This window comes from Megascapheus bottae, chromosome 21 (assembly GCF_031878675.1).
Source record: "Megascapheus bottae isolate mThoBot1 chromosome 21, mThoBot2.hap1, whole genome shotgun sequence".
Classification (NCBI taxonomy): domain Eukaryota; kingdom Metazoa; phylum Chordata; class Mammalia; order Rodentia; family Geomyidae; genus Megascapheus; species Megascapheus bottae.
The window spans coordinates 17,708,777-17,736,066 of record NC_143529.1 but is presented as its reverse complement, the minus strand read 5'-3'; the positions used below and the strand labels follow the sequence as shown (position 1 = coordinate 17,736,066).

The window sequence follows — 27,290 nt, the reverse complement described above, 5'->3', positions numbered from 1 at the left end:
GGGAATTTCTCCCTGGTTTTCCAGGACTATGGTTTTCTTGCCTCCAGACAATTCTCAGCTTTCATTAGAAACAGGTTGTAGGTGACTTAGCATACAAGTGCTTTAAATAGAATGCCTACACTAAGAATAATGATTAAAATTAGGGTGCTGATTAGTGTACTTAGTGTAATATGTCTGTAAAAATCTTTAGAGTACAAGATATATTTCATTGTAAGATTTTATTAAATAAACCTAAGTGAACAAAAAACTAAAGTCAAGAAATTTATGTAGGTAAATGAGGTTATTTTATAAGAAATTTATAAAAGTAATGATGGTTGGGTGTGAGAATAGGAAGTGGATAGAGCCAGAGTTCTTTTTTCCTTGCTAGGAGATGAAAACATTTCATTATTAGTGCCTGTTGCCCTGGAGCACAAATTGCTGAGTGGCATGATCTAATCAGTGTTTATAAATGAATACAACTTGATTTGCAGGACCCTCACTTGACTTTCATTATCTTCCATGTGTTTGTCATTCCCTCTGGTACCTAATGTTCTTAGTTAAACCTCTTTCTTGTTATGGTATTCTTTAAGTTCTCTAACTTATTTTTTTCCCTTTACTTTCTTATGCAAACATAACTAACCAGTTTTGTAACTGGGTGACTGTTAAATCTTTGGTAAACAACCAATGACATTGAACTCTACAGAATGTTATTTGCATTTTGAGAAGCTGGACTTGCATAAGTAGTGAAAAAAACAAAATATGGAATGATGAGTGGCAACTACTTTGATCAGGAATATACTTTTATTGTTCATGGATTTTAGCATGTAATATAAAAAACAATTTTATTAAACCTAATATTTACAATGAAAACATATTTAAAAGTAAAATTGAGAACTGAGAATGAATATTTTAATGTTTATAAAATATGTGTGTTCATAATGCCTTAATTTCTATTTTTTATTTTATTGTTGGGATAATATATAGAGGGGTTATAGTTACATTTGTCAGGTACTAGGTGCGTTACTTCTGGCATATTGATATCCCTTATCATGTTTTTGTCCCTGTTTCCCTCTCCCTGTCCCCTCCCAATCATCTTGTTTTCCCCCCTTCCCTTCATTATTTCACACATTCTTTAATATTTCTAAATGTTTAATAGTTTATTGCATCATTGTTTCATAGGATATCAAATTACAACTCTGGGTGACATAAAATTATTTAGTTATGTAAATTAGGATATATATTCCATTTTAAGGTTTTTATTTCATTTGTGAATTATTAGGTTTGTAAACTTATTTATATGAATGGAGGCTATTTTGTTGAGCATACAAAGAACTTTAAGGAAATAATATCATGGTTTTACATAAATTAAATTTCTATTGAAAAAAATTTTGAGTTAAATTTCAATATAGGAGTCCTAGATAATCTTCTCTTCTACAATGAGGGAAGAGAGAAGTCTGGATTAAGTAACAAATAACACTGAAATGAAAATAGGAAAGAGTTATCTACTTAAATGAAGGAGGTGATTTAAACATTAGTCTTATATTACTGAAAAGCCAATACATTCCATCCCAAATTCAACTCCACTTATTGGAACATCTGCTTAAACAATGTGGGGAAATGTCTTAGCTGAGGAGTCTCTATCTGCAACAGTTCTAAATTCCAGGGATTTTGTGGGTTAGATAAATGTCTAACATACATAATATTATTTCTGTGCCAAAATAGACTTTTTGTAATTGTGGATTAATTCAGAAGGTATCAAATTATAAAATGTTTAAAGTTAAAAAAATGTTTCCTATAGAAAAGCAGCAGTACATTTTAGTGGTTTAATATGTAGGTTCTCTAATGCACAGGGGATTAAAACCCTAGTTTTATTTCTCTGAGTTTTGTTTTATTTTGTTTTTAAAATGTGCTGGGCATAGAACTCAGTCTCAAAGGCAATGATTGTCTAAAGGCCTGGGTCCTGGATTGCAAATATCATTTCCTACGCATTTGGTAGGGCACAGCTAGTCTCTTGGCCAGTACAGATTCAAGAGGACAGAGATAATATAATTACCTTTAAAAGGGAGTTTGCAACAGTGAGAGATTCAGGAAGGGGAAGAATTTATGTTAATTACCATGAAGCAGTCTTATATTTGGAGTATGCTTCTAAGCGTATGAGCCTATGAAAGCAGAATGTAACAAAAGCAACCTTACAGAGTTGTATTGTTATTTAATAATACATTAAAAGATATATAGCCCAGTTCCCATTGTAAAATCCTTGATCAAATATGAATGAGAATGATGATAACAGTCATCCAATATTAGAATATTGGGATTTACTGATAGGACTTGGCATGGAGAAATAAAATGTTGAAAATATTGTGGGAAAATAACAGTGGGCTTTTGAATAGGATAAACTGTAATATAGAAAGATTGGCAAAATTAGTTAAGCTATTAGTATTAGACATAAGGCAACTGTGCACTGTATTGAGAAGAGAGAAAGTAACAATCTTAACTGACTTGCTTTATTTTTAATCTACTTGTACAAATAGGTTGCAATTAAACATGTCAGTTTATGAGTGCAATGTATCTTGATTAATTTAAATTATTTTTCCAGAAAAGGATAGAAAAGGAAAAGACATGTTAAATTATGGCATTGCTAAAGTCATTTTACAAAATGTCCCAAACAAGTAGTAATAGTATACTTACGTAAGAATTGAGTAGAACATGCCCTACATCTGACTCTCAATTTCATGTCATTTGATTTCTAACACTATAAGCCCCATTATTGTGGTGACTGAAAAATTTTATGTCTTTTAGAAGATAAACCCTAAATCACATTCTTTTTAACTTGTGTGGTCTTTTCTATGTCCATTTGTCCTGATGTAGTATATTAAATTTTCAAAGCACTGAGGAAAGAATGGCAAATATTTTCCATCTCTATTGCTTATTATAATTGATTGTTAGGGTCTGTTGGTTTTCTAAAGCACCGTTTGAGAAAGATTTTGGCCTTTGGGCTTGGGAAACTAAAGCTATAATTAATCAACAATATTTTCAACAAATAAGGGAAAGCCTCGAAACAGATATGCTATACTATTTGCCATTCCTAAACTGAATTAGTAATCACTTTCCATACTGTTTAAGGCAATACATACATACATACATGAGTGCAGTGTTTTATAATTTATACTTCACTGTTCCTGCACCTTGGCGAGTGCTCAGCAAATGAGAATAATTAATCTTTAGTTTCTTGAAACAGCAGTACTAGTTTTGTATACTTTATATATGTGTGTGTATATCAAAACTATGTTAAAATATTGAATCTATGATAGCCTTATTTATTTTTATAGTTTGTAGTTTTAAGTATTAACTCATGTTCTCATGTTTTTAGTCATTTGAAACCTTTCTAAGCAATGACACATTTTATTATTTCATGTTTATCCCATTGTATATTTTATGATTCCTTTTTATTTTTATTCCTGCCTTCTAAGTCTTTCTCTTTGATATTCTGCTGTGATTGTTGCTATGATGCCAGTTACATCTACACTATTGCTGATAAATCTTGAGAATGATTTTTTCAGCCTTATTACTCAGACAGTATAGTTCTTAGCAGAATTCTATATTTACTTCCCCATTCCTTGCTTATGTAACATTAAAAAATAGAACCTAAATTAGATTCAAAGTGATAATGTAGTCAACCAAAACACATTTTTAGCATATTTTCTCATAGATGACTACAGAGGACAATTTATTTTCCTAAATTCAGAGATGTACATAAAATGGACAAAGTCCTCTCAAAATCTGAAGCACATGAAAGCTGATTCAAAAAAAAAAAAAAGAGCTTACTGACATTGTCATTGCATTCAATTCCCAACACTATACATGAAAGATGTGTGTGCGTGTGTGTGTGTGTGTACCACCATTAAACAAATTGAATCCACAGCCAAATATTACTCTTAGAATCTACATGATTTTTTTTTCAAAGTTGGGCTTGGGTACTGTCCCTCAGCTTCTGTTGCTCAAGGCTAGTGCTTTACCATTTGAGCCACAGTGCCACTTCTGGCTTTTTCTGTTTATGCTCTCCAGAGGACTTCTGTATGTCAGGCAAGCATGTTACCAGTAGGCCACATTCCCAGCCAACTTACATGAGTTTACCATAAAATTCTACTGAACAGCAAAGGAACATATAATTCCAGCTCTATACAATCAAAAGAAAAGAAACTGAGCCTTGTGTACTTTTTTTTTTGCCAGTCCTTGAGCTCAGGGCCTGAGCACTGTCCTTGGACTTTCTCAAGACTAGAACTCTACCACTTGAGCCTCAGCACCACTTCTGGCTTTTTCTATATATGTGGTACCAAGGAATCGAACGCGGGTCTTTGTGCATGCTAGGCAAACACTTTAACCACTAGGCCATACCCCCAGCCCCACCTTGTGTACTTTTATATAAACCACAAGAATGTTTTCAGAAAGACCCATCTCCTTATGAACATAGAAATTCTAGAGAAATCCCAACACTTTATAGAAATAAGAGATAAGTAAGCCAGACTCAAAGGAATTTAGGCTCAATGGTTTTCCTCATTTGTCATAATCAGTAGAAACCTTGGGTTCGACTAGCAGAGATTTGCAATAGAGCAAAACGTTGAATCATAAGGCCATATAGTATGAAGCTAATTGAAAGGACCTCCAGGATACTGAAACAAAAGCCATATAATGAATGATTGTTGTCCTTAATGTACTGTTATCTCTCATCTCTTTTGCTGTCCCTTGGTTATGTCATATTGTTACAGTATCTCACTTTGTTATCTGATATATTGGATATATTTGTATTTGGTTATTTGAAATTGGATAGGGAAGGGGGGAAAACCAAGATGGAGGGGTAGGGGGAGGGTAATGGGGACCAAGACATGTGAAAGGGTATCAATGTATGTGAATTAATGCACCTTCTAGCTGGCAAATATCATGTAACCCTTTTATTAATTACAACAAAAATATTTTTAAAAAGAGTCAGGATTAGCACCCTGTCCTCTGATCTCTAACCCAATGTTATTTCCACTTCAGAGAATGATTTTATTGAGATATAACTAAAATACACTAAATCATATATGAAAAAAAAAGAGATATTGCAAGATTCGGCTTTGCACTGTTTTTTTGTTGTTGTTTGTTTGTTGTTGTTTGTTTGTTTTTGTGGGTCATGGGGCTTGAACTCTGTCCCTGAGCTCTTCAGTTCAAGGCTTCCACCCCACCCCTGGGCCTGGGTGTTATCCTCCTGCTCTTCAGCTCAAAGCTGCTGCCCTACCCCTAGAGTCACAGCCCCACTTACTGTTTTCTAGTGATTGATTGGAGATAAGAGTCTTGTATTCTTTAATGTCTGTGCTGGCTTTCAACCGCGATCCTCAGATCTCAGCCTCCTGAGTAGCTAGGACTATACACTGTTTTAAATGATAGCAAATAAATTAGTTTGCTATGTAGGTAAATCATTTGGTTATAAACCAAATGACAAGGTCTGTTTTTTTTTTTTAAAACAAACAACAAAGCTAGAATAGGGTGTAACTTTCTTCATGTGATTTAAAAAATGCGATCTACTGTGTCATAACACCAGAAGTCCACTCTTAATATGGGTAGTCTGCCTTTTACTATGACCTTGTTGAAAAAATAAGAAAGGATAGAAATTTGGAGAAGATTCAAAATGGTCACCTGTTCTTTGTAAAGAATCCGAAAAGAATAACATATAAAGTATCTGAATTCATAATAAGTTTATTTGTTATTATTTTTCATCAAAAGGAAAATTAATTTAAAAATAATTAGAATTGGAGAAAATATTACTTTGTAATGTATAAGTTCAATTAGACAAAACCTATAAACTTATAGCTATTAAAAAGCCTTATGGTGAGATATCATCTATAGAAAGATAAACCACTGCAACAATGTCAATTATTTCCACATTTGCCTGTAATTTTAATCTCTAGTAAAATCTTAGAAAGCATGCTTAGCTATGTGTGTGAATGCTTGGAACTTGAAATTCCTTTTTTAAAATGTACACGCCATGTAAAAGGTCAAGAAAAAAATGTGACATTCTCAAGAACATAGTGAAAGGATTTGTTCTGTCAGAAGCAAATAATATTTTTAAGGCCATAAGACTTTTAAGAGTATGGCATTGAGAGGCAGGAGCATAGCCTAGTGGTAGAGTGCTTGCCTAGCATGCAAGAAGCCCTAAATTTGATTCCTCAGTACCATGTATACAGAAAAGGTTAGAAGGTGCTAAGGCTCAAGTGGCAAAGTGCTAGCTTTGAGAAAAAGTGTCCAAGAACAGTACCCAAGCCCTGAGGTCAAACCCCAGAACTGGCCAAAAAAAAAAAAAAAAAGAAAAAAGAGTACGGCATTGATGCCGGATTGCATAGCTAGGCAAGTAAACAAGAAAACCATCAAGAGGCAGACTTTACATATATGCTCATGAGATATTTGGAGATATTTGGAGATAACTTTCAAGTTAATAATGCCCAGATAATTACTTGTTATCTATAAGAGAGAAAATGCAGTTTGGATGAACTGTATAATTAAGAATAAAAGGAAATATGGAAAAGTATTCTAGAAGATAATATAGAGTGTCTTTCTCAGAGCTTGAGAATATTCTAATCAATCTACATAATTACAAAATTAATATTAAAATGAAAATTTTCAATTTAAAGAACAAAAAGCAAGCTGGGCACTGGTGGCTCATGCTTGTAATTCTAGTTACCGAGGGGGCTGAGATTGAGGAGTGTGGTTCTATACCAGCCAAGGCAGGAAAGCCCATCAGACCATTATCTTCAATTAACCAGTAATAAAGCTGGAAATGGAGATACAGGTCAAGGGGTAGAATGCTAGATTTTTCTCTTTGGAGCTTCTTTTGCTTAAGGCCAGTGCTCTACCACTTGTGCTCTAATGCAACTTCCATCTTGAGTAGTTTTTTGGAGATGAGTCTCCCAAACTTTCCTGCCCAGGCTAGCTTTGAACTGTGACCCTGGGTAGCTAGGATTACAGGCATGAGCCACTAGTGTCCAGCTAGAATGCTGGTTTTGACTCAGAAACTCAGGGATAGTGCACAGGATCTGAGTTTAAGCCCCAGGACTGACAAAGTAAACAAAAAAGAAAAAGCAGAAAACAACCAAGTGGAGAAGATACTTATCACATACGTAATCACCATAGAGCTCATAGAATAACTATTAAAAGAAGAAAATTAAATGAGCAAATGACTATAGATGGTGCCTTTCATAAACCGAGACTATCCACTTATAAATTTAAAGTGTGGCCACTTCATTGTTCATTTGAAAATGAAAAGTAAAACAATACATTTTGGTGTGGATATAAAATAACTGCTTTTACACAGTACTGTGGAGGAGTAATTAGTAGAAGCACTTTAAGACTTTAATATTTCTAATACAACTGAACACAAATATACCCGTAGTTTGGGACTGTGTTTTAAAAAGTTGCCTAAAGAATTTTTGTAGAGCAATGAATGGTTTTGTATAAAATCATGATCTATATACACTGTGGCCAAGCACTCTTACAGGACAGCTACAAATTATGAACAGTGCATGACATAGTCATATAACCGCAACCTGTACCACAGTGGACATAGAACCATGATGCAAAAATGAGCTTGATTTGTACCAAATTCAGAAACAAGCAAAATGAATATTACACATGAAAGCATAAGAAATGGAGTAGATTACAAATTAGGGTAGTGGTTACCTCTAATCCATGAGCCTTTCCCCAAAGCTACCTCAGCAAGATGGCAGAGTTCTATTTCTTCACCTGGCTAGGAACGGCATATCATAGGAACGGCCCGGAGTGTGGCCTCGTGGTAGAGTGATCGCCTAGCATGCACGAAACCCAGGTTCCATGCTTTGGTACCATAGACATGGAAAAAGCCGGAAGTGGTGCTGTTGCTCAAATGGTAGTGCACTAGCCTTGAGAAAGCACAAGTACAATGCCTAGGCGCTGGGTTCCAGCCCCAGGACTGGCCAGAAAAACAAATTACATGTCAATTTTTTAAAGCTTTTCTCTTTCTGCTTTAAATGTTATTTTCTTTTGGTGTTCTTCACCCATTTCAGAAGCTTACAATTCTGTGGATAAATTATATAGGAAACAGACACTTTTAAAAGTGTTCATCTTTAGCTGGGCGGGGTGGCTCATGGCTGTAACCCTAGCTACTCAGGAGGCTGAGATCTGAGGATCATAGTTGAAAGTCAGTTCCACAGTAATACAAAGCCCGGAGACTCTGATCTCAATTTATCACTAGAAAACGGGAAGTGGGGCTAGCTGAAGAGCATGGGGGGACAGTGTCTAGGCCAGAGTTCAAGCCCCATGACCTCCCTCTCCCCAAAACAGTGTTGATTTTCTTTAAAAAATAGTGATTCTCTAGTTACTAATCTGTGCTGCTGAGCTGATTTTCATGTGCCTGCTGGTCATTTATGCACACTTTTTTAAAAAAATGAAATGCTGACTCAAATCTTTTGTCCATTTTAAAACTGAGTTTGTTTTTGTAAAGATATGAATCCTTTTACTTGATATGTGATTTACATATGCTTTGTCCAATTCTATGGGTGTTTTGTTTTCTTGACAATGAATTTTGGTTTTCTTGAGTCAGTATTGTACTAGGTACACAAAACAGGTTTCAAACTCTCAATTCTCCTGTCTTAGCCTCTTGAGTCCTGGAATTATAATTGTGTGCCACTATGTCTGCTTATTAATAATACATTTCCATGCAGAAGTTTTTAATTCTGATGAAGTCCAGTCTATTGCTTCTTTTGTCTTTCATGTTGTTTCTTATCTAAAACTCTAGTACCATTGCCCATGTAATTTTTTTCCTGTTTTCTTCTGAGATATTTGAAGTTTCTGATTTTTAAATCATTTATTCATTTTGTTATTTTTGTATGTGGTATGAAGTAGGAATTCATTTTCTTGCTTTTTTTGTTGTGCATATCTTACTGTCTTAGCACCATTTGTTGATGAGATTATTCTTTCCCCAGTGAATACTCTTGGCACCCATAAAACAAAACAATTCTTTACCTGCTTCTCTCTACATCATTTTAAATGCCTCCCTCAAAAAGTGAATTAGGATTTTCTTCTGGTATCATTCAGTTCAGTTATAGTGTATCTGTTACAGTGATGTGCCACTTTTCAAGCAAAAATGAAGCTTTTTCTTTTTTTTTTTTTTTATCATGGCACTTGAACTTAGCCTGGGCGCTGTCCCTGAGCTCCTCAGCTCAAGGCTACCACCCCACCCCTGGGCCTGGGCAATGTCCCTGAGATGTTCAGCTCAAGACTACCGCCCTACCCTTGAGCCAAGAAAAAATGAAGCTTTTAAATGATCCTTTTTTCCTTGCAGACTTTACCTTCAAAAGAAACATTTTTAAATGCTACACAAATGCCTTGTCTTCAGTCATCTTCAACCTGGAATAACTGTGAACACAACTCTAAGTCTCAGATACTCAGAGAACATGTCTCAGAGTTAGACTCCTCTTTTCATTCTGTTCTGTCACTGCCATCAGGTAAGTCTGCTCAAAAATACTGAAAGAATTCTGTAGAAGAACTTAATCATTCAATGCAAGAACCACAGGAAAATTATTTTATCCATTATTTTATCCCTATACACTGTTCTCAGAATCTAGTCATATGTGGAGTTAGTGCTGTATTGTAAGTTAGTTTCCTTAAAATTGATTTGATTTACTTTGAGATGCATTTAACACATTTTTGGTAACATGGCAGGGTTGAAATGCTTCTCTGTAATATATTTCAGTAGTATTTCAGTATTGGTGTTTATTTTTAAAATGTTTAAATATATCAATTATATATAAGAATTGGTTTCCTGCAAAAGCCATATAATGAATGACTGTTGTCCTTAATGTACTATGTTATCTTTCATCTTTTTTGCCATCCCTTGGTTATCTCATATTGTTGCAATATTTCACCTTGTTATCTGATATGTTTTATATGTGCTTAATTGGTTATTTGAAATTGGATAGGGAAGGGGGGAAATCAAGATAAGTGGGGGGAGGGTGGGAAGGAAATGGGGACCATGTCATGAGAAAGGGTATCAATGTTTGTGAAATTATGCACCTTCTATCTGGTGAATATAATGTAACCCTCTATTAATCACAATAAAAATATTATATAAAAAAGAAAAAAAGAAAATTATGAAACAGGTTTTCAAATAAAGAAATAAAAATGATACGTACATATATATATATATATATATATATATAAAAGAATTGGTTTCCTGGTCATTTTTCATACCTGAATAGAAATCACACCCTCATGTGATTACCTCGTTTCCCTGTATTGCTCTCCATAGTCTCTTTCTTCTTTCCAAACAGTGTAAAAAGTGATACTGAAAACATCTTTTGTTTCATTTTTCTAGATGTGCCTCTTCATTTTCATTTTGAAACATTTTTGAAGAAAAATGAAATAAAAGGAGATCTTGCTGAGAATAAATTTGTAGGTGGATGTATTATCTCACCATCACCTGGTATGTCACATTTACAAACAATGTACTTTATATACTTTTTTATATTCTGCATATTTATTACTTTTGCATTCTAAGTTAATAAAATTTAACAAACGATTAATATACATCTTTAATTTTCAGCATTGACCTTCTTCAAGTCACACACACTGAAACTACACAGGAGTTGTCTAGCATACATGAGGTCATTGGGTTCATCTCTAACATCAGAACAAAAAGGAAAGAAGGGTAACCCTGTTTTATCCTAGTGAGTGAACATTAAGAAATAATTTGAGCTGGGTGTGGTGGCTTATGCCTGTAATCCTAGCTACTCAGGAGGCTGAGATCTGATGATCAAGGTTCAAAGCCAGCCCAGGCACAAATGACCTTGAGACCTTATCTCCAATTCATCACTAGAAAATGAGAAGTGGTGCTATGGCTCCAGTGGTAGGGTGGTAGCCTTGAGCTGAAGAGCTCAGGGACAATGCCCAGGCCCAGAGTTCAGGCCCCATCACACACACACACACACACACATACACAGAGGGAAAAAAAAGAAAAGAAAAAGAAATAATTCGAAATAATAATAGAAAATTTAAATAAACAAGGGAGGGCTAGGTGTGTGGCCTAGTGGTGGAGTGCTTGTCTAGAATGCATGAAAGCCAGAGTTTAATTCCTCAGTACCACATACACAGAAAAGCAGGAAGTGGTGCTGTGGCTCAAGTGGTAAAGCGCTAGCCTTAAGAAAGCCCAATGAGGGGCCAGGAGTTTGGCCTAGTGGTTAAAGTGCTTGCCTAGCATGCACGAAGACCTGGGTTCGATTCCTTGGTTCCACATACATACAAAAATGCTGGAAGTGGTGCTGAGGCTCAAGTGGTAGAGCTCTAGCCTTGAGAAAGTCCAAGGACAGTGCTCAGGCCCTGAGCTCAAGCCCAGGACTGGCAAAAAAAAAAAAAAAAAAAAAGCCCAATGACAGTGCCCACACCTTCAGTTCATGCCCCAGGAATGGCAAAACAAACAAGCAAGGGAAATAGCATTCTTGTCTGGTGAAATTAATAAAGAAAGATATACATTTTCTATTAGTCTTATTTTTAGTGCAATGTAATTTAAAGTAGATTTGGTGAAAATGATTCCATAGTCTATTGGAAAGATTAAATTAAGTGAAATAGAAAAGGAACTGTTGGAAAACATTAGTTCAAGCATATACATAGATTTTTACTTTCCTCATATTTTGAAAAATATATTCATACAATACACTATAGTTGAAATGGTACTATATGCATATTTGTTTATAATACAACATATTTATATATTTTAAAATATGGTACACATGTATTTTGTACATCTATATCAGTGAAAAAGTCAAGAACCATTTAATAAACAATATGGTTAGTTTTTCTAAGTAAACATTTTCATACATTCATTCCATATCATGAATCAGAATGGATTTTAGTTGAGTCTGAGAAATTTTAATTAAAAGATTAAAACAACGTAACAAGACTTCAACGAAACAATAATGAAAAGCTTTTTGAGTGCTCTGAAAGGATGTGAAGATATGGACTATTCTTGGAAACAATTATAAGAAAGAAAAGCTTCAACAATAATAGATCTGCAAAGTGAAAAACATTAATACCAAACTAAGATAATTATTTCCAGATGAAATTACCATTTACCCCAAGAGTCAAATGAATGCATCATAGACTGCAGTTTTATAGTTAAGGCTGTTGGTGAATAATATTCAATGGTAGAAAGGTCTAGAATACAATGACCAGCGCTGAAGAAAAGATTCTACTAATAAAAATTCAATAAGAATATGTGAAAGAGCTGGGTGTTGGTGGCTCACCCCTGAAAAATCCTAGCTACTCAGGAGGCTTAGATCTGAGGACTGCAGTTCAAAGCCAGCCCAGGCACAAAAGCCTGTGAGACTCTTATCTCCAATTAATCAACAGAAAACCAGAAGTGGTGCTGGAAGGTTAATACATAAATATTAATGACAACAAAATCTTGATGCATTTCTTATATGGCACCAGTGATTGAAGGTCTAGCTCTATATTTCTTAGTTTAACATGCAAGAAAGCTCTTACTATTCTTAAGTAAATGTCCCCAAATTAAGTTGAGCAATAGTATAGCAAATTAGCCTAAAGTGCATGCTCTAAAAAAAACCAACTTTTATCTTCAATTTGTGCAGATGTAAGTCATGAAATAATGACTCATGAAATATTGACTCGTGAACTATGTTCTTAATGGTACATTAAAACATATTTAATCCAAATGAATTAAAGTATAGTACTGTAGTAAAAATGCATTCTCAGATATTTTAGATATCAATAAGAATATTGATAGAAACCTGGGAAGCATTCAGATTATTTCCAAGGTGTTTATATATGTTTTTTTTTATTTTTTATTTTTTGCCAGTCCTGGATTTGAGCTCAGGGCCTGAGCACTGTCCTTGAACTTTCTCAAGGCTAGAGATCTACCACTTGAGCCTCAGCACCACTTCCAGCTTTTTTCTATGTATGTGGTCCCGAGGAATTGAACCCGGGTCTTTGTGAATGCTAGGCAAGCATTCTACCACTAGGCCAAACTCCTGGCCCCACAAGGTGTTTAATGTATGTTTTAAGCTCACTATGGTGAAAAAGAAAAGTTTATTTTTGTACCTACTCAAAATACATGTGGTTTTTTTTTTTGTTTTGTTTTTCACAAATTTATTTTATTTTTTTATTGTATAGAGAGGTTACAGTTACATTTGCCAGGTAGTAGGAAAATAAATGTTTACTTAACTGCTACTCCATATCCTGATCTAGTTATTCCAAGAATGTATGAAACGATATTCACAAATATTTTCACCATAATGCCTTTGTGATCAGAAATTCACAACCACTTGAACATAAAAGATATGATTACCAATATAGAATAACCTTAAAATACCTTAAAAGTTCACTTAAGAACAGAAACATGCTTATTAAACAATATTGAGATATGAAAGCCTGAAAACATTTTTTAGTAAGATTAAAATATGTAAAAATATTATGTCTATCAAATGTAATATGTAGATATTATTGGATAATCTGAACAAGCCAACTTTTTGTTGTTGTTGTTGGGTCTGCGCATTATCCCTGAGCTCTTCAGCTCAAGACTACCACTCTACCACTTGAGCCACAGAGCCACTCCGGGTTTTCTGTTGGTTAATTGGAGATAAGTCTCACAGACATTAGTGCCTGGGCTGGCTTTGAACCAAGATCCTCAGATCTCAGCCTCCTGAGTAACTAGGATTACAGGCATGAGCCACTGGCATTTGGCAAACTTACTCTATTATTATTTTGTTTGTTTGTTTAAGGAACAAGAATTTATTAGAGGTTAGATTTAGGGGAAGGCTTAAATGTTAAATGGAATTAGAAATAAGACATAGTTCTTTCTTTGACTATTACTACCAGGTACAACTTTTAAGCATCCAAGAAATGTGAATATAGATACTAAACATTAATGATTGTGTCATATGTAATATTTATGTACCTACACATAACTTTATAAATCAGCATTTTGTTAAGGGATTCATGCTGACATATGATAAAAATAATTGGGTTTGTTTTTAAAATATTTCAACAGAAAGATGGGAGAGAGATAAAACAAGATTGGTCATGATTGGTAATGCTAAAGCTGCACAATGGAGTTTATTAGTCTCTTCAATTTTGAGTTTTAACTGTAGTAGTAAAACAACAATGACAATACCAATGACAAGCAGCAATTGCCCATGCTTAGAGAAGAAAGTGAAATAAATATTAGAACTGTATACATAGGTCATGTTCACAATGTGATTCTACTTATTGGAATATATCCTGAGACAATTTTTTTCAAAAGTGAAAAAACCGTATCTATGAACATGATTATTTTAAGAATTTTCCATAATAACAAGAATTTTATTGCAATGATGAAAACCAGATATTTGATAGTTGATAATGACTGTGATCCCCAACAGGTACAGAATACCTTAATGACATTGTCTCAAAGGAATGTTAGGCAACAATATGCAAAAAACAATGATTGTAATACATTTTAAATTATAAATTCATACCTGAAATGTGCACTGACATGTCTCATATTTGAAATATGCATGCATATATACAGTTGAAAAGGAATATGCGAAGTGAATGTATATGTTATAGAAAATTAGATGATGACATTTCTATTGCTGCTGTTTGACTTGCACAAAAATCAGTAGCAAATATATCAGTAATGCCATGTCACATGTAATAGCAAGTTAAGAGGCTACAGATGACTGACTCATGCCTGTAATACTACATATTGGGAGGCTGAAAGACTGGAGGAGGAGGATTCAATACCAGATCAGGCAACAAGTTTTCAAGATCCCTTTTCAAACGATAGCTGTGCACCATGCTGTATATGTCACATCAGCTACAGTGAGAAGCATAAAACAGTTCAGACTTGAATTGGGCAAAAAGCAAGATCCTATCTCAAAAAATACAGAAAATGACTGAAGTGGCTCAGTGGTAACGTTCTTGCCTATCAAGTATTATTCCTGAGCTAAAATCCCAGTATGGCTGAGTGCTGATAACTCATGACTATAATCCTAGCTATTTAGGAAGTTGAGATCTGAGGATCTTGTTTAAATCAAGCAGCAGGAGAGTCCATGAGAATCTTATTTCTAATAAACTACCAAAAAAGCTGTGGCTCAATTGGTAGAGTGTTAGCTTTGAGAAAAAGCAGCACTGAACTCAGCAGTGCCAGGCTGAGTTCAAGCCCTAGGACCAAATGACCAACACACACATACACACACCCAGAATATGGATGGAATAATTAAGCTGAATGTTACAGTATAAAAGATATTTCTTTATATACCAATCTCCCCTCCCCTTTTTTCTTCCCCAAATAGTTAAGCATTAATTAGGTTTCATGTCATATGTGTTAATTGGTCATTAATTTTTGCTGTTAAGAGTTTTAACTTCTATTGAGCACTTTCTCTGCTAGACAATTATGTGATGAAATATCAAAACCAAACAAACCAACCTCAGGGCCAGGAGTATGGCCTAGTGGTAGAATGCTTGCTTAGCAGCATGCATGAAGCCCTAGGTTTGATTCCTCAATACCACATATACAGAAGAAGCTGGAAGTGGTGCTGTGGCTTAAGTGGTTAAGTGATAGCCTTGAGAAAGCTCAAGAACAGTGCCTAGGCCCTGAGTTCAAGTTCCAGGACTGGCAAAAAAAACCCCAAAACAAAACAAAAGAAACAAAATCTCAGAGAAATTAATAGCAAGGTAATAAGAGAAATTTGACAGGTTGTTAACCAGTTATAATGGAGTATCATCTCTAGTATAGAAGGTATAATAAAGTACCATTTTTAGTAAAAGATAAAAAGTTTTCTATAAAAAAGAGGTTAAGGGAGATGAAAACTGGGCAAAGGGAGGAATTCTACAAAGATGGGCATGTGAAATGTCATCTTCAAATTTACAAAGAGTCAGGTGTTCGTAATCAGTCCTCTCTTAAGTTTAACGTGAAAACATACTTGAAGGTGTTGCTAGAATGTAAACACTGATTAAAGAAGCTGAGAATGAGGCTTGAAATGCTTCATTCTAATAAGGTCTTAGCTGACTTAAATGCTTTTCATCTGTATTTTTTAAAAAGGCTTTAATAGAAACAAATAAAACGGAGATCTAAAAGTGGGATGCGGACAAGTATCCAAAAATAGGTTGGCATTCCTGCAGAGTAAAGTAGGCAAATGTTTTTGTATATTACCAGAGCTTGGATTTATCGTGTAGCGTCCTTCAGCTTTTACATTTATAGTCACACTGCTCTGTAGGCAATAAGAAGGAAAAAGTAAATCCATGGCTAGTCTCATCTAAGGGCTCTATCAAAATTCTGAAGGTTATGAATAACAGGGTGAAACTGTTTCAGACTTTAAGAAGACCTGACAACTGAATGCAATGTTGACTGGAAATTATTTCTCTAAAACCATTATTGGAATGAATAACTGGAAAATCTGAGAAAGCCTATAGAAGTGTGGCTATGTTGAAGCATGTCCTTGTTATTGAAAAATAACATGGACATATTAAGGGTAAAGAAGCCTTATATCAGAAATGAGTTCACAGGTGAAACAAATGTGGTAAAATGTTAACATCTGAGGAATCTAAATACATAAAATGAAAATTCTTTGTATCATTTCCTGTTTCTGTTGTTTGAATTACCATTAGTTGTATTTCCTTTTTTTTTCTTTACTTTTTTTTTTCTTTTTGGTCAGTCATGGGACTTGAACTCTAGGCTTGGGCACTGTACCTGAGCTCTTCAGTTCAAGGCTAGTGCTCTACCACCTGAACCATAGTGCCACTTCTGGTTTTATAGTGGCTGATAGGAGATAAGAGTCTCATGGACTTTTGTGCCCAGGCTGGCTTTGAACCATGATCCTCAGATCTCAGCCTTCTGAGTAGCTAGGATTACAGGTATGAGCCACCATGCTGGCCTCGGCTTTTGTATTTTAAAATTTCAATGGATTTCATGTCATCTACATCTTGAACATGATGTCTTTCCATCACATTCAGCGCCCACCATCTTTTCCCTTCATCTGTTCTTCTGGTCCCGTCAAAACCTAATTTCCCTTTTCAGGTGTACATTCCACATAAAAAAATAAAATTGTGCTATTTGCTTGAATCTGGCCTAACTCATGACCATCTCCAATTTCATCCTTTTGTTCGTTTTGTCAGTTGTGGGCCTTGAACTCTGGGCCTGGGCCCTGTCCCTGAGCTCTTCAGTTCAAGGCTACCGCCCTACTCCTTGAGCCATGGCACCACTTCTGGTTTTCTGGTGGTTAACTGGAGATAAGAGTCTCATGGACTTTAGTGCCCAGGCTGGCTTTGAACAGTGGACCTCATATCTTAGCCTCCTGAGTAGGTAGAATTACAGGCGTGTGGCATTGCGCCTAGCCAGTTTCATCCATTTTTCTGCAAAGGACATTTCAGTTCGACGTATATGCCTGGATAACCTTCAACTGCCAAATTCTGTCTCCAAATCTACATTCCTATCACACTGAGTCCAGCACAATAATCATTTTATTTATACTGTTGAAATAGCCTAGTTTTATTTCCCTTCAGTCACTGTAGCAGTTTTTTTTTTTCAAAATACAAATTTAGTTTTAGTACCTGCTCACTCCATTAAGACATTTGAGGGAATGAAGGACTCGTAAAACCCTCCACAGATGGTCTCCTGCCTGTTTTAGGGTTTTTCCCTCCTGCTCCCTGTTGGCCTTGAGCATCTTTCTTACTTTTAAGCTGTTTTTATCTGTCATGTACATGTAGAAATCGGTTACTTTTTTCACTTATCGGGTTGGTATTCAACTTCCTTAAAATATCAGGCTTATACTTTTCCAAAATAACTGTTGCTTCCTATTTCAGATAGTATGTCCTCTTCATTCATTGAATTTTGCCATTATATATTGGCTTGTTTTCTTATTTTCCATCATTCTGTTTAGTCAAATTGTAAAATTCCTCTTCTAGCCCCCAACTTAACTTTCCAACGGTGCCTAGCTCACATAGCTTAGCTACAGTAAGTTTTTTTTTGGCCAGTCCTGGGGACTGAACTCAGGGCCTGAGCACTGTCCTTAGGCTTTGCTCAAGGCTAGAGCTCTCTCACTTGAGCCCCAGCCACTTCTGGCTTTTCTATGTATGTGGAATTGAGGAATCGAACCCAGGTCTTTGTGCATGCTAGGCAAGCACTCTTACCAGTAGGCCAAACTCCTGACCAATGTTTTAACAACTATATACTTCCCAATTCTGTTGTTTTTTTTTGGGGGGGAGGGGTAGGGATGTTCCTGGACTTGAATTCAGGATCTGAGTACTGTCCCTGAGCCCTCTTTGTGCCTAAAGTTAGGCCCTACCACTTGAGCCACATCACTTAGCTGCCTTATTCTGGATAGTTTATTGGCGAGGAATCACCTGTACATACTATTTTCCAATGGAATTGGAAAAGGGGAGGGTGCTTTAATGTGAGGTATTAAGACACTGACTACCCAAGCTAGCCATTGCTCTGTCTTTGTGCTGATTTATCTCTACATAGCCCAATGCAGCAGCCTGGGAAGTAGGTATGGCTTTCAGAGTCCTGTTGTTTCCTTCATATAATTGTTGCAAACCCATTTTTTTCCTCTCCTTTAAATAGGGAAACTTTGCAACTGATCATATTAACATATGCTTCTACCTTGGTTTTTTTCTTCAGTCCAAGTCCATACGATATTAGTCTTTCAAAAGTGCCTTTTCTGTTTACAGATACGCCCGTTTTTGCTTAAGCTTATGTATAAAAATTCTGACTACTATTTGTAAGGTGCTTTGCTATCTAATACTGGAGTCATCTCTACACCTTTTATTTCACTGTAGTGAGCTCAGCAATTTAGTCTATGTTTATTCCCATACTTGCAAACCCTTTCTAAGAGTATTAAACCAATATCCAGGTACATGAGGTTCAAATAGATAGTGCTCATGATGATAGAACTAGTCTTTATTTAGCATTTGCCATGGAAGATACCTATCACAAGTACTAACTCATTAATCTTCATAAACCCAAGAGAGCTGTTAGCAGAAGTACTGTGGAACAGATAATGACTTAAAATGAGCTAATCAAAGGGGTTCTTATTTCCAAGGAGTCCCAGTCTTTTGTGATCACATTGAATTTTACTTGGCCCTGACTAAAGGATTTAAGCATAAGCACCTTCGGATTTCAGATCATATTAAACCACGATATACAGACCTGAAATAATTCTTACTAATTTGGAAGACTTTGAAAATAGATCACTTCCTCACTTTCCCATTTCATTCTCAAAAAAAAAAAAAATGGAGCAAACAGAAAATTAGGCTTTTTTTTTTCAATTTTAGTTTGAGTGTATATCTTGGTGCTCAAGAATTTATTGCATTCATTACTGGACTAGTATCTTAAAATTCTACACTTGTTGTAAATAGGTCAAATTAATGTTATCTTTGTTAAAGAATATAACTTCAGACTTCCTTTTCTTTTAGTACACAGTACTTTGAATCCATGGAAAAATGGATATTCCCCTACTTGTAAGCCCCAGCTGATGACAGAACCATCTGCACAACTATTGCAGGGAAGAAAGAAAAGGCACCTGAGTGAAACTGCATTAGGTAGGTTAAAAGGAGGATACGATGACTAGTGTTAAATACTGAAAATAAAAGCCTCTTCAAATAACCCTTGTCTGTCTCATGGGAGTTTATAAGACACAACAGTCACTAGTTCATAACCCAGTAAGCTATTCAAGTAATTTAGAATTGGTAGACTGAGTATATACTTTATGGAAGTATTTCTTTTGCATGTTCTCTGACCAGTTGTTTTCTGTCTACTGTGGTCTGGAAAGGATTTAATCTCTAAGGTTCTTCTGGACTCAAACTAAGACCGTATAAGGCTGCTTGACACTAATCGATTATCATTTCTAAATTCCTCAGGATTTGGGGGAAGTCATGATGTGACTAACGTACTCAACCACCTTGGTTCACATGGTCTTAGGAGTCTTTAAACTTAACAGTTTCAAGCTGATCAAGAGGTATCTGAGGAAACACCAGTGTGGTTTATTGTAGGGACCTAGGGAAGGGAGTCATCAAGTTATTTACTGTTAAGGTCAAATATACAAATCAAACTAGGAAGATATACTTTGAACAATAATCAGTCTAAATACTTTTCTGCCCCACTGTGTATGAAAACTATAGTCTTAAGTCTTCCCCTGATAATCAGGTCAATAACATACCCTATTAAATTAGAAGTATACTAAGTGTACTAAATTATAATTAAACAAAATGGATTTCATTTCATAATCTGATTTTTATAGAACAGATCAAGCATTCAGAGATCTCATTATTCTAAGTGTCTCACTTAGAACAGGTAAAGACTACCTACCTTTTAAAAAGGTTAAAATATTCCATACATTAATTCCAAAGTACAGAAAAACATTTCAAATTTTTTTTGTCGGTCATGGGGCTTGAACTCTGGGCCTGGGCTTTTTCCCTGAGGTTTTCAGCTCAAGGCTACCATCCCTATCCCTTGAGCCACAGCGCCACTTCCAGTTTTCTGGTGGTTAATTGGAGATAAAAGTCTCATAGACTTTTAGTGGCCTGGCTAGCTTTGAGCCACGATCCTCAGATCTCAGCCTCCCAAGTAGCTAGGATTACAGGTGTGAGTGACTCAGCTTGGTAACATTTTCAATTTCTTAATGTGTTATGAGATATACATTAACTAACGCATAGCATTTCACTTGGATTTACACATACTCTGCTCCAGTTTCCAATTTGACCAATATATAGGGATAAAAAAAGTAAATTATGTATCACAAATATATACATTAACTCAAAACTGTAGGGTATTTGCCTCAATGTCAAGAAAAAATGAACTAATCTAGACTTTCAAAAGCCTCAGAAGCCCAAGAAATACTAGTTTCAATATGTAGATCCTGATTTGAAGAAAGCAATCATAAAGTTTAACAATTGAGCAACTGTAAATAAGGACTGAGTATTAAATTTTACATTATACCCCAAGTTATTTTTTGAAGTTTCTACTGTATATAATGGTAATAAGTGATGATGTGGCAGCTAATACCTGTAACTCCAGTGATTCCCAAGGCAGAAACAGGAAGATCACAATTTGGGGCCGGTCTGACATATACAGTGAAGCTCTGTCCCCTCCAAAAAAGGTGAATAAACAGGTAACTTGAAAGGAATACAGTAAACATCTAATATTCTGAGTAAAGACATATAATCCATGAAGCACAAGATGCTATAAAAATGAGTATGAGAGAGGAAGAACTGTAGAAAAGTTTAGACATTTGGTATTTATCTATATGAAACATATTATATAGCTGTAGGAAATAAAGATATCTATGTATCATCTATCTATGAGGTTAAGAAATTAAGATCAGTCTTAACAGGGGAGTCACAGAAAACAAGAATGTGATAGACAGCAGATAAGATTACTGAAGATGAAATATACCAGATGAACAATGCTATGACTTCAGAAAATGGAAATGCTTATAAAGCCTATGGGTTAAGATTATTTGTAAATAATTTCCTTTTGTTTGCTGACAGATGCATATAAATATTTAAAAATATATGTAAGTACCAATTATTTCTCATCTAGTTGAGAAAATAATTCTAATGCCCAGTCACATTTGAAGTATGATATTTTGAAGGTTTCTTTCCATGGCAGGAGAAAGGAGTACCTTTGAAGAATTTCCCTTTCAACACACAGAGCCAGGATCCCATTGCAATTTCACTGCTGTCTCTAATGTCAATGTTCTATCAAGAATACAGAATTCATCATCACAAGTAAGTTTATCCCCCCCGCACCCACCCAGTAACTCATGCCCAGTGCTACTCTTATGAAGCTGGTGGCATTCTTTTTTTGGGGGGGTGGGAGCAGTCCAGGGGTTTGAACTAAGGGTGTGGGTACTCTCCTTGAGTGCTTTCTCAAGGCTAGCACTCTACCACCTGAGCCACAGCAACACTTCTGGATTTTTCTGTGTATGTGGTACTGAGGAATAGAACCCAGGGCTTTGTGCCCGATAGGCAAGTGGGCTACACTCTCGGCTCCTAGTGTTGTTCTTAATCTGATCTTTGGTGGTGTGGATGGAACAGAAAGGTCAAAAGGTATGAAGGTTTAGAAATGAACAGTGTGAAGCTTAGGGGGAGAAGAACAGGTTCAATGAAGATTGTAATACTAATTTTTTCATAGCCATTCCAATGATGGAACATTTACAGACATAAAGACATTATCTGTCAAGATTGTTTTGGTTTACAAAAGACAGACATACTTAACTGTTTTTTTCTTAATATTTTACAGTCAGATTTTAGTAAGTGTATTATGCAGCAGGGACTCCATATTATTCCTCATTCACTAATTGAAGGATACCACCAAAAGTTTCTAGATACTCTAAAGCAGTAAAATACTTGTTTTGCAGACTACTGCACGTCGGAGGTTAAGAAGTGAGAGTTCTTATGACATTGATAACATTGTGATTCCCATGTCATTAGTGGCCCCAGCTAAGTTAGAGAAACTCCAATATAAGGAAATACTTACTCCAAGGTATGTACATTTTATCTATTTTTCTTTCTATTTGTCTTTAGTAAACAAATTCAGAGAGGAGGATACTGCTCTCACAGCTGTAGGGGAAATGATGAAGAAAAAGTACCCTAAGGTACCAAAACTTCCTCAGTTTTTATTAAGAACTGACAATTTCTAAACTAATAAACTGAGCATTCTAAGTCTTTTTTGCCCATTAAATTTTATTTAGGACCTATATACCTTAGTGACATAAAAGCTACAGCAAAAATAATCTTTGTCATTAAACAGAGGTGCACAGTTGCAAAGAATTGAAGAAAGCAACCACATTTGCATGAGGTTTCAAAGAGTGAGGTAGAAATACCTGAGACAATAAGAAACAATGCCTTAGTTTGTCTGATTTGGGGAGAACAGGAACAGAATTGGTGGGAAAAGGGTGAACAAATGCAGCAGTGACATTAACTAGACACTATGTTGGAAATGAACCATACAACTTAGGGTGGGGGTCGGGAAAATCTGGGAGAAGAGGGAGGGGGTGAAATATACTCATTACCTGACTTATATAACTATAATCTCTCTGTACATCACCTTTATAATGAAATTTTTAAAAAATATAAGAGGGGCTGGGTATGTGGCTTAGTGAAAGAGTGCTTGTCTAGCATGCATGAAGTCCTGGGTTTGATTCTACAGTAGCACATAAAACAGGAAAGAAGCCACATACATAGAAAAGGCTGGAAATGGTACTGTGGCTCAAGTGGTAGAGTGCTAACCTTGAGAAAGTCCAAGGACGGTGCCCAGGTCCTGAATTCAAGCCCCAGGACTGACAAAAAAAGAAAAGAAAAAGAAAAAAAGGAAAAGAAAAGGTTGAAAAATCAAGGCATGAGGCAGGTGATAACTATTCATTCATATCTTGTATTATAATCTCATAACTCTTCCTGTACATAATTTCTTCGTTGTTAAATATAGTAAGAACTGCAGAAATAAAAATAAATAGTATCATTTGTGATAGAGATATTCTACAGCAAGTGTTTTTCAAGTTTTATTGCAGTGGTGGTAGTAGAGCAATTAATTATTCATGAGACTGTTTACTGTTAGGCCAAAAGTAAAGGTTAGTCTTCTCTTTGTTCTTATAAAAAAGACTAAAGTACAAAAATATAACCATTAGAATTATACAATTCCTCCCAAATAAGATACTGGTTATTTAGCTGTGTCTAGAGAATAAAGCTGCTATAAATAAATAGTTTGAAACTGGTTTGTATCTTCAACAGCTGGAGGATGGTAATTCTTCAGCCTCTGGACAAATGTAACTTAGGAGAAGAGGTAAGCTATCTTTTCTTGAATAGAAGAATTACACCATATACATACTGTGATATTTAAGGACTAAACTATAAACCCTTTGTCTTCCATTTTTTTACTTATGAAAAGAAAGTTTCAAAATGGGTACTAATTTTTTAAAAAAGTTTCTCAGAGCTGGGCTCAGTGGCTCATGGTTCAAAGCCAGTCTGGGTACTAAAATCTGTGAGACTCTTATCTCCAATTAACCACTAGAAAACCAGAAGTGGTGCTGTGATTCAAGAGGTAGGGTGATAGCCTTGAGTTGAAGAGCTCAGGGACAGGGTCCAGGCCCAGAATCCAAGCCCCATCCAAAAAAAAAAAAAAATGTTTGTCAGGTAGTGGTGGGGCTCACACCTATAATCCTAGCTACTCACGAGGCTGAGATCTGAGAATTGCGGTTCAAGCCTGGGCAGAAGTCTTTGTGAGACTCTTAAAATCAATAACCACTTAAAAACTGGAAGTGGCACTGTGGCTCAAGTGGAGCACAAAGAGGCTTAGAGACAATGCCTAGGTCCTGAGTCGCAGCCCCAAGATCTAACAAAAAAACACTGCAAAAAACAAGTTTCTGATATGGAAAGAGGAAGCCCTGATCAAGATGTACGGTGCTCATAAACTAATATATTGAATTGAAACTCCTTTGTACAACTACTTAAAGATAAATCCAAATATTTTAAAATTATATTCAACAGTCTATGCCAGCAGTCATCGTTTCTAAATTACCATTATTTTTTTTAATGCCCTTTCACCTTCTAATAGGCTCTTTTTTCCTCTAAGGTATTAAAAAAAACAATGTATTCCATTGTTTGTTTCAAAAATAAAATATAGCAGAAAAAAAAGAAAATCTGGGAGAAAAGTCAAAATAGTATTATTGTCCCTAGTGTCAGAGAAATGGTTTTAGTCAGAGAAACCAAATACCCAAACACCATAATGCAGTCATCTGGGTTAGAATTCCAGATTAAGAGACTAAAGTCTGATTTATCTCAGTTTTTACTTTTTTTGTTAATATTAACATGTTCTTAAAAATAATGCATGTGCCACAATGCACAAACAATATAAAAACTCTGTGGGATGAATAAAGCATTAAGACTATTTTGTGTATACTGTGGCAAAATGGAATGCACTATGAACTTACTTGTGATCTAGCTTTTGAACATAAGCAACGGTAAGAGTTAAAAAAATTGGACTGATACCTTTGAGGAAGTTGAGGCTATCTGATACAGACTGCATTTATTCTAGTGTTTGCTTGCTACTCTTCTTTATGTGAGGAACTGTTTGAAACATTTCAAAAGGCTTCTCACAGAAGCAAAAAGTTGTTTTTTTTCCCTTTGCTTTGCTTTACTAATTCCAGACCGAAGATCTTTCTGATGAAGTCTTCTCTCTAAGACACAAAAAATATGAAGAGAGAGAGCAAGCCAGGTGGTCACTGTGGGAACAAAGCAAGTGGCACAGAAGAAATAGCAGGCAAGTACTTTAAATTTTAAAGCTACAGAATCCACATGGAATGAACAAAAATTCTACACAAATTTTGAGGAAGATCAATAGAAGAAAAAAAATATAAGGACATAATGTCAACTACTATGTACTAATATGTGCAGTGCTCCCCCACTTATATGTTATATACAATAAGCTTTTAAAGTCATAATACTTTTGGCTAAGTACATACTAATGAAATGAATTTCTGTATTTTATTCCATTTTCTATTTCTCAAGTCTGCTACCAGCTCAAGAATAGACTCAACTAGCAAACAGTATGAAAATTTTCTCTCTATAAAATATGTCATTTTAGCTAGGTGTAGTCACACATATCTATAATCTTAGCACTTGGAGAACTTAATTGAGCAGGAGGAGCCACCACCAAAAGCAGGTAATTTCAAACTATTTTAACAGTGGACCGAACACTGGAGAATGGAATATAGGTAATTTCCCAAAAAATATGTCTATAAGTCAAATCATTTAAGGTTTTTTTTTTTTGGGGGGGGGGTGTTGATGAGGGTTGGCCACGTGTCTTGAACTCAGGGCCTGAGCCTGTCTCTGAGCTTTTTTTTGTCAAGGCTAGGTGCTTTACCACTTTGAGATACGTTTTCAGGTAGTTAATCGGCAATAAGAATCTTAAAGCCAAACCAGGCACCAGTGGCTTACACCTTCATTCATAGCTACCCAAGAGGCTGAGATGCGAGGATGGTGCCTCAGAGCCAGTCCAGGCATAAAAATCCATGAGACTTTTATCTCCAAGTAACCACCAGAAAACTGAAGTGGTGCTGTGGCTTAAGTGGTAGAGCACTAGCCTTGAGCTGAAGAGCTCAGAGACAGCACCCAGGCCCACTGTTCAAGCCCTACAACTGAGAAGAAACAACAAAAAAATCTCCCAGAGTCTCCCAGCCATTCTTATTTGGGCTGGCCTCTGGAGAAGCTAAGGTTTACAGATGTAAGCCACCAGTGCCTGGCTTAAAGGACTCTTTACACAACAGAACTATGTGTGCTGACACACGTGTGTAATTCCCCAACTGGAAAGGCTGAGGAAAGAGAATTGGCAGTTGGAAGTCAGCCACAAATAGGCCTTAGAGTAATTCAGATGTAATTAGTACATCTATACTTGAAAGCATCTGGTTATATTATACTTACATTTCATTATTTTTTAGTATAGCCAAAATTCAAAAAGCAAGATCATCTGAAGTATGGCAGTCATTTCAGTTTAGAGGCCATCTCATTTAAGTGTTGTTAAACACATTTGTCTGTTTAGGTCTGAAGATAACAAGATTTGCTGTAGATACTTGATCAGTTTCCTAACACAGATGAGGTTCTGGAATTCTCATCTTTCACTACACTCCAGAAATAAAAACTTTTCCAGAAATAAAGGAAAATGTGAATCAAAGCATTCATAGATGACACTGTAGGAACTCTAAAACTTTATAAATCAATAAATTACTTTGTCTTCCAAATAAATCAAGTAACAAAGCAAAACCTCTGTTACAATTGCCAGGATATCTAATGAAGTACTATATTTAAACATTTCAGATATGAAAATAACACCAGAAAGATAATTTTTTTAATTTATATGTCTTCTAGGTTGCTTAAAGAAAAGCTATTAATTGCACTTAATGATGACCTTAGGTTCATTTGATGGTAAGATGGTGATGGTAACAATTACTTTCTTCTAGAACATTCAGTAAAAACGTTGAAGGGCCAGACCTGCTTCTGAAAGAATACCTTCATGACGTCAGTGGTGGCCAGCGATGTGCTGCTGAAAGCCCTCCACAGCCGCTCTCAGAGAACCTCGATCTGTGTGTACACAACTCACCTTCTTTAAAGCAAAATGAGGAATTTAAGGTAGGCATAACATTTGTCATTTGCCTTTTATTGCTAACTGCAATGTTTCATATGTATAGTGAGACATATTCCAAGACTCAGATCTAGAATGCAGCATTCCAGTTCCATTACTACTAGTAATCATGGTTTGT

At 35.6% G+C, this 27,290-nt stretch overlaps 1 protein-coding gene across 3 annotated transcripts in view; it reads left to right on the top strand.

Moving 5' to 3' along the window:
- The window catches only part of Kansl1l (KAT8 regulatory NSL complex subunit 1 like), a 99,669-nt gene that overhangs the window by 69,672 nt on the left and 2,707 nt on the right, over nucleotides 1-27,290 (top strand). For 2 of the 3 annotated variants that reach the window (XM_090354738.1, XM_090354736.1), the window contains 7 exons: nucleotides 9,329-9,491; nucleotides 10,361-10,468; nucleotides 19,453-19,578; nucleotides 21,647-21,765; nucleotides 22,398-22,522; nucleotides 23,767-23,818; nucleotides 25,182-27,049. In XM_090354738.1, coding sequence (XP_090210864.1) covers nucleotides 9,329-9,491; nucleotides 10,361-10,468; nucleotides 19,453-19,578; nucleotides 21,647-21,765; nucleotides 22,398-22,522; nucleotides 23,767-23,818; nucleotides 25,182-25,307 — 819 coding nt within the window. In that variant the 3' untranslated portion in view covers nucleotides 25,308-27,049. Of the gene's footprint in view, nucleotides 1-9,328; nucleotides 9,492-10,360; nucleotides 10,469-19,452; nucleotides 19,579-21,646; nucleotides 21,766-22,397; nucleotides 22,523-23,766; nucleotides 23,819-25,181; nucleotides 27,160-27,290 lie in introns of those variants that run through there. The other variant, XM_090354739.1, reaches the window with a different exon arrangement.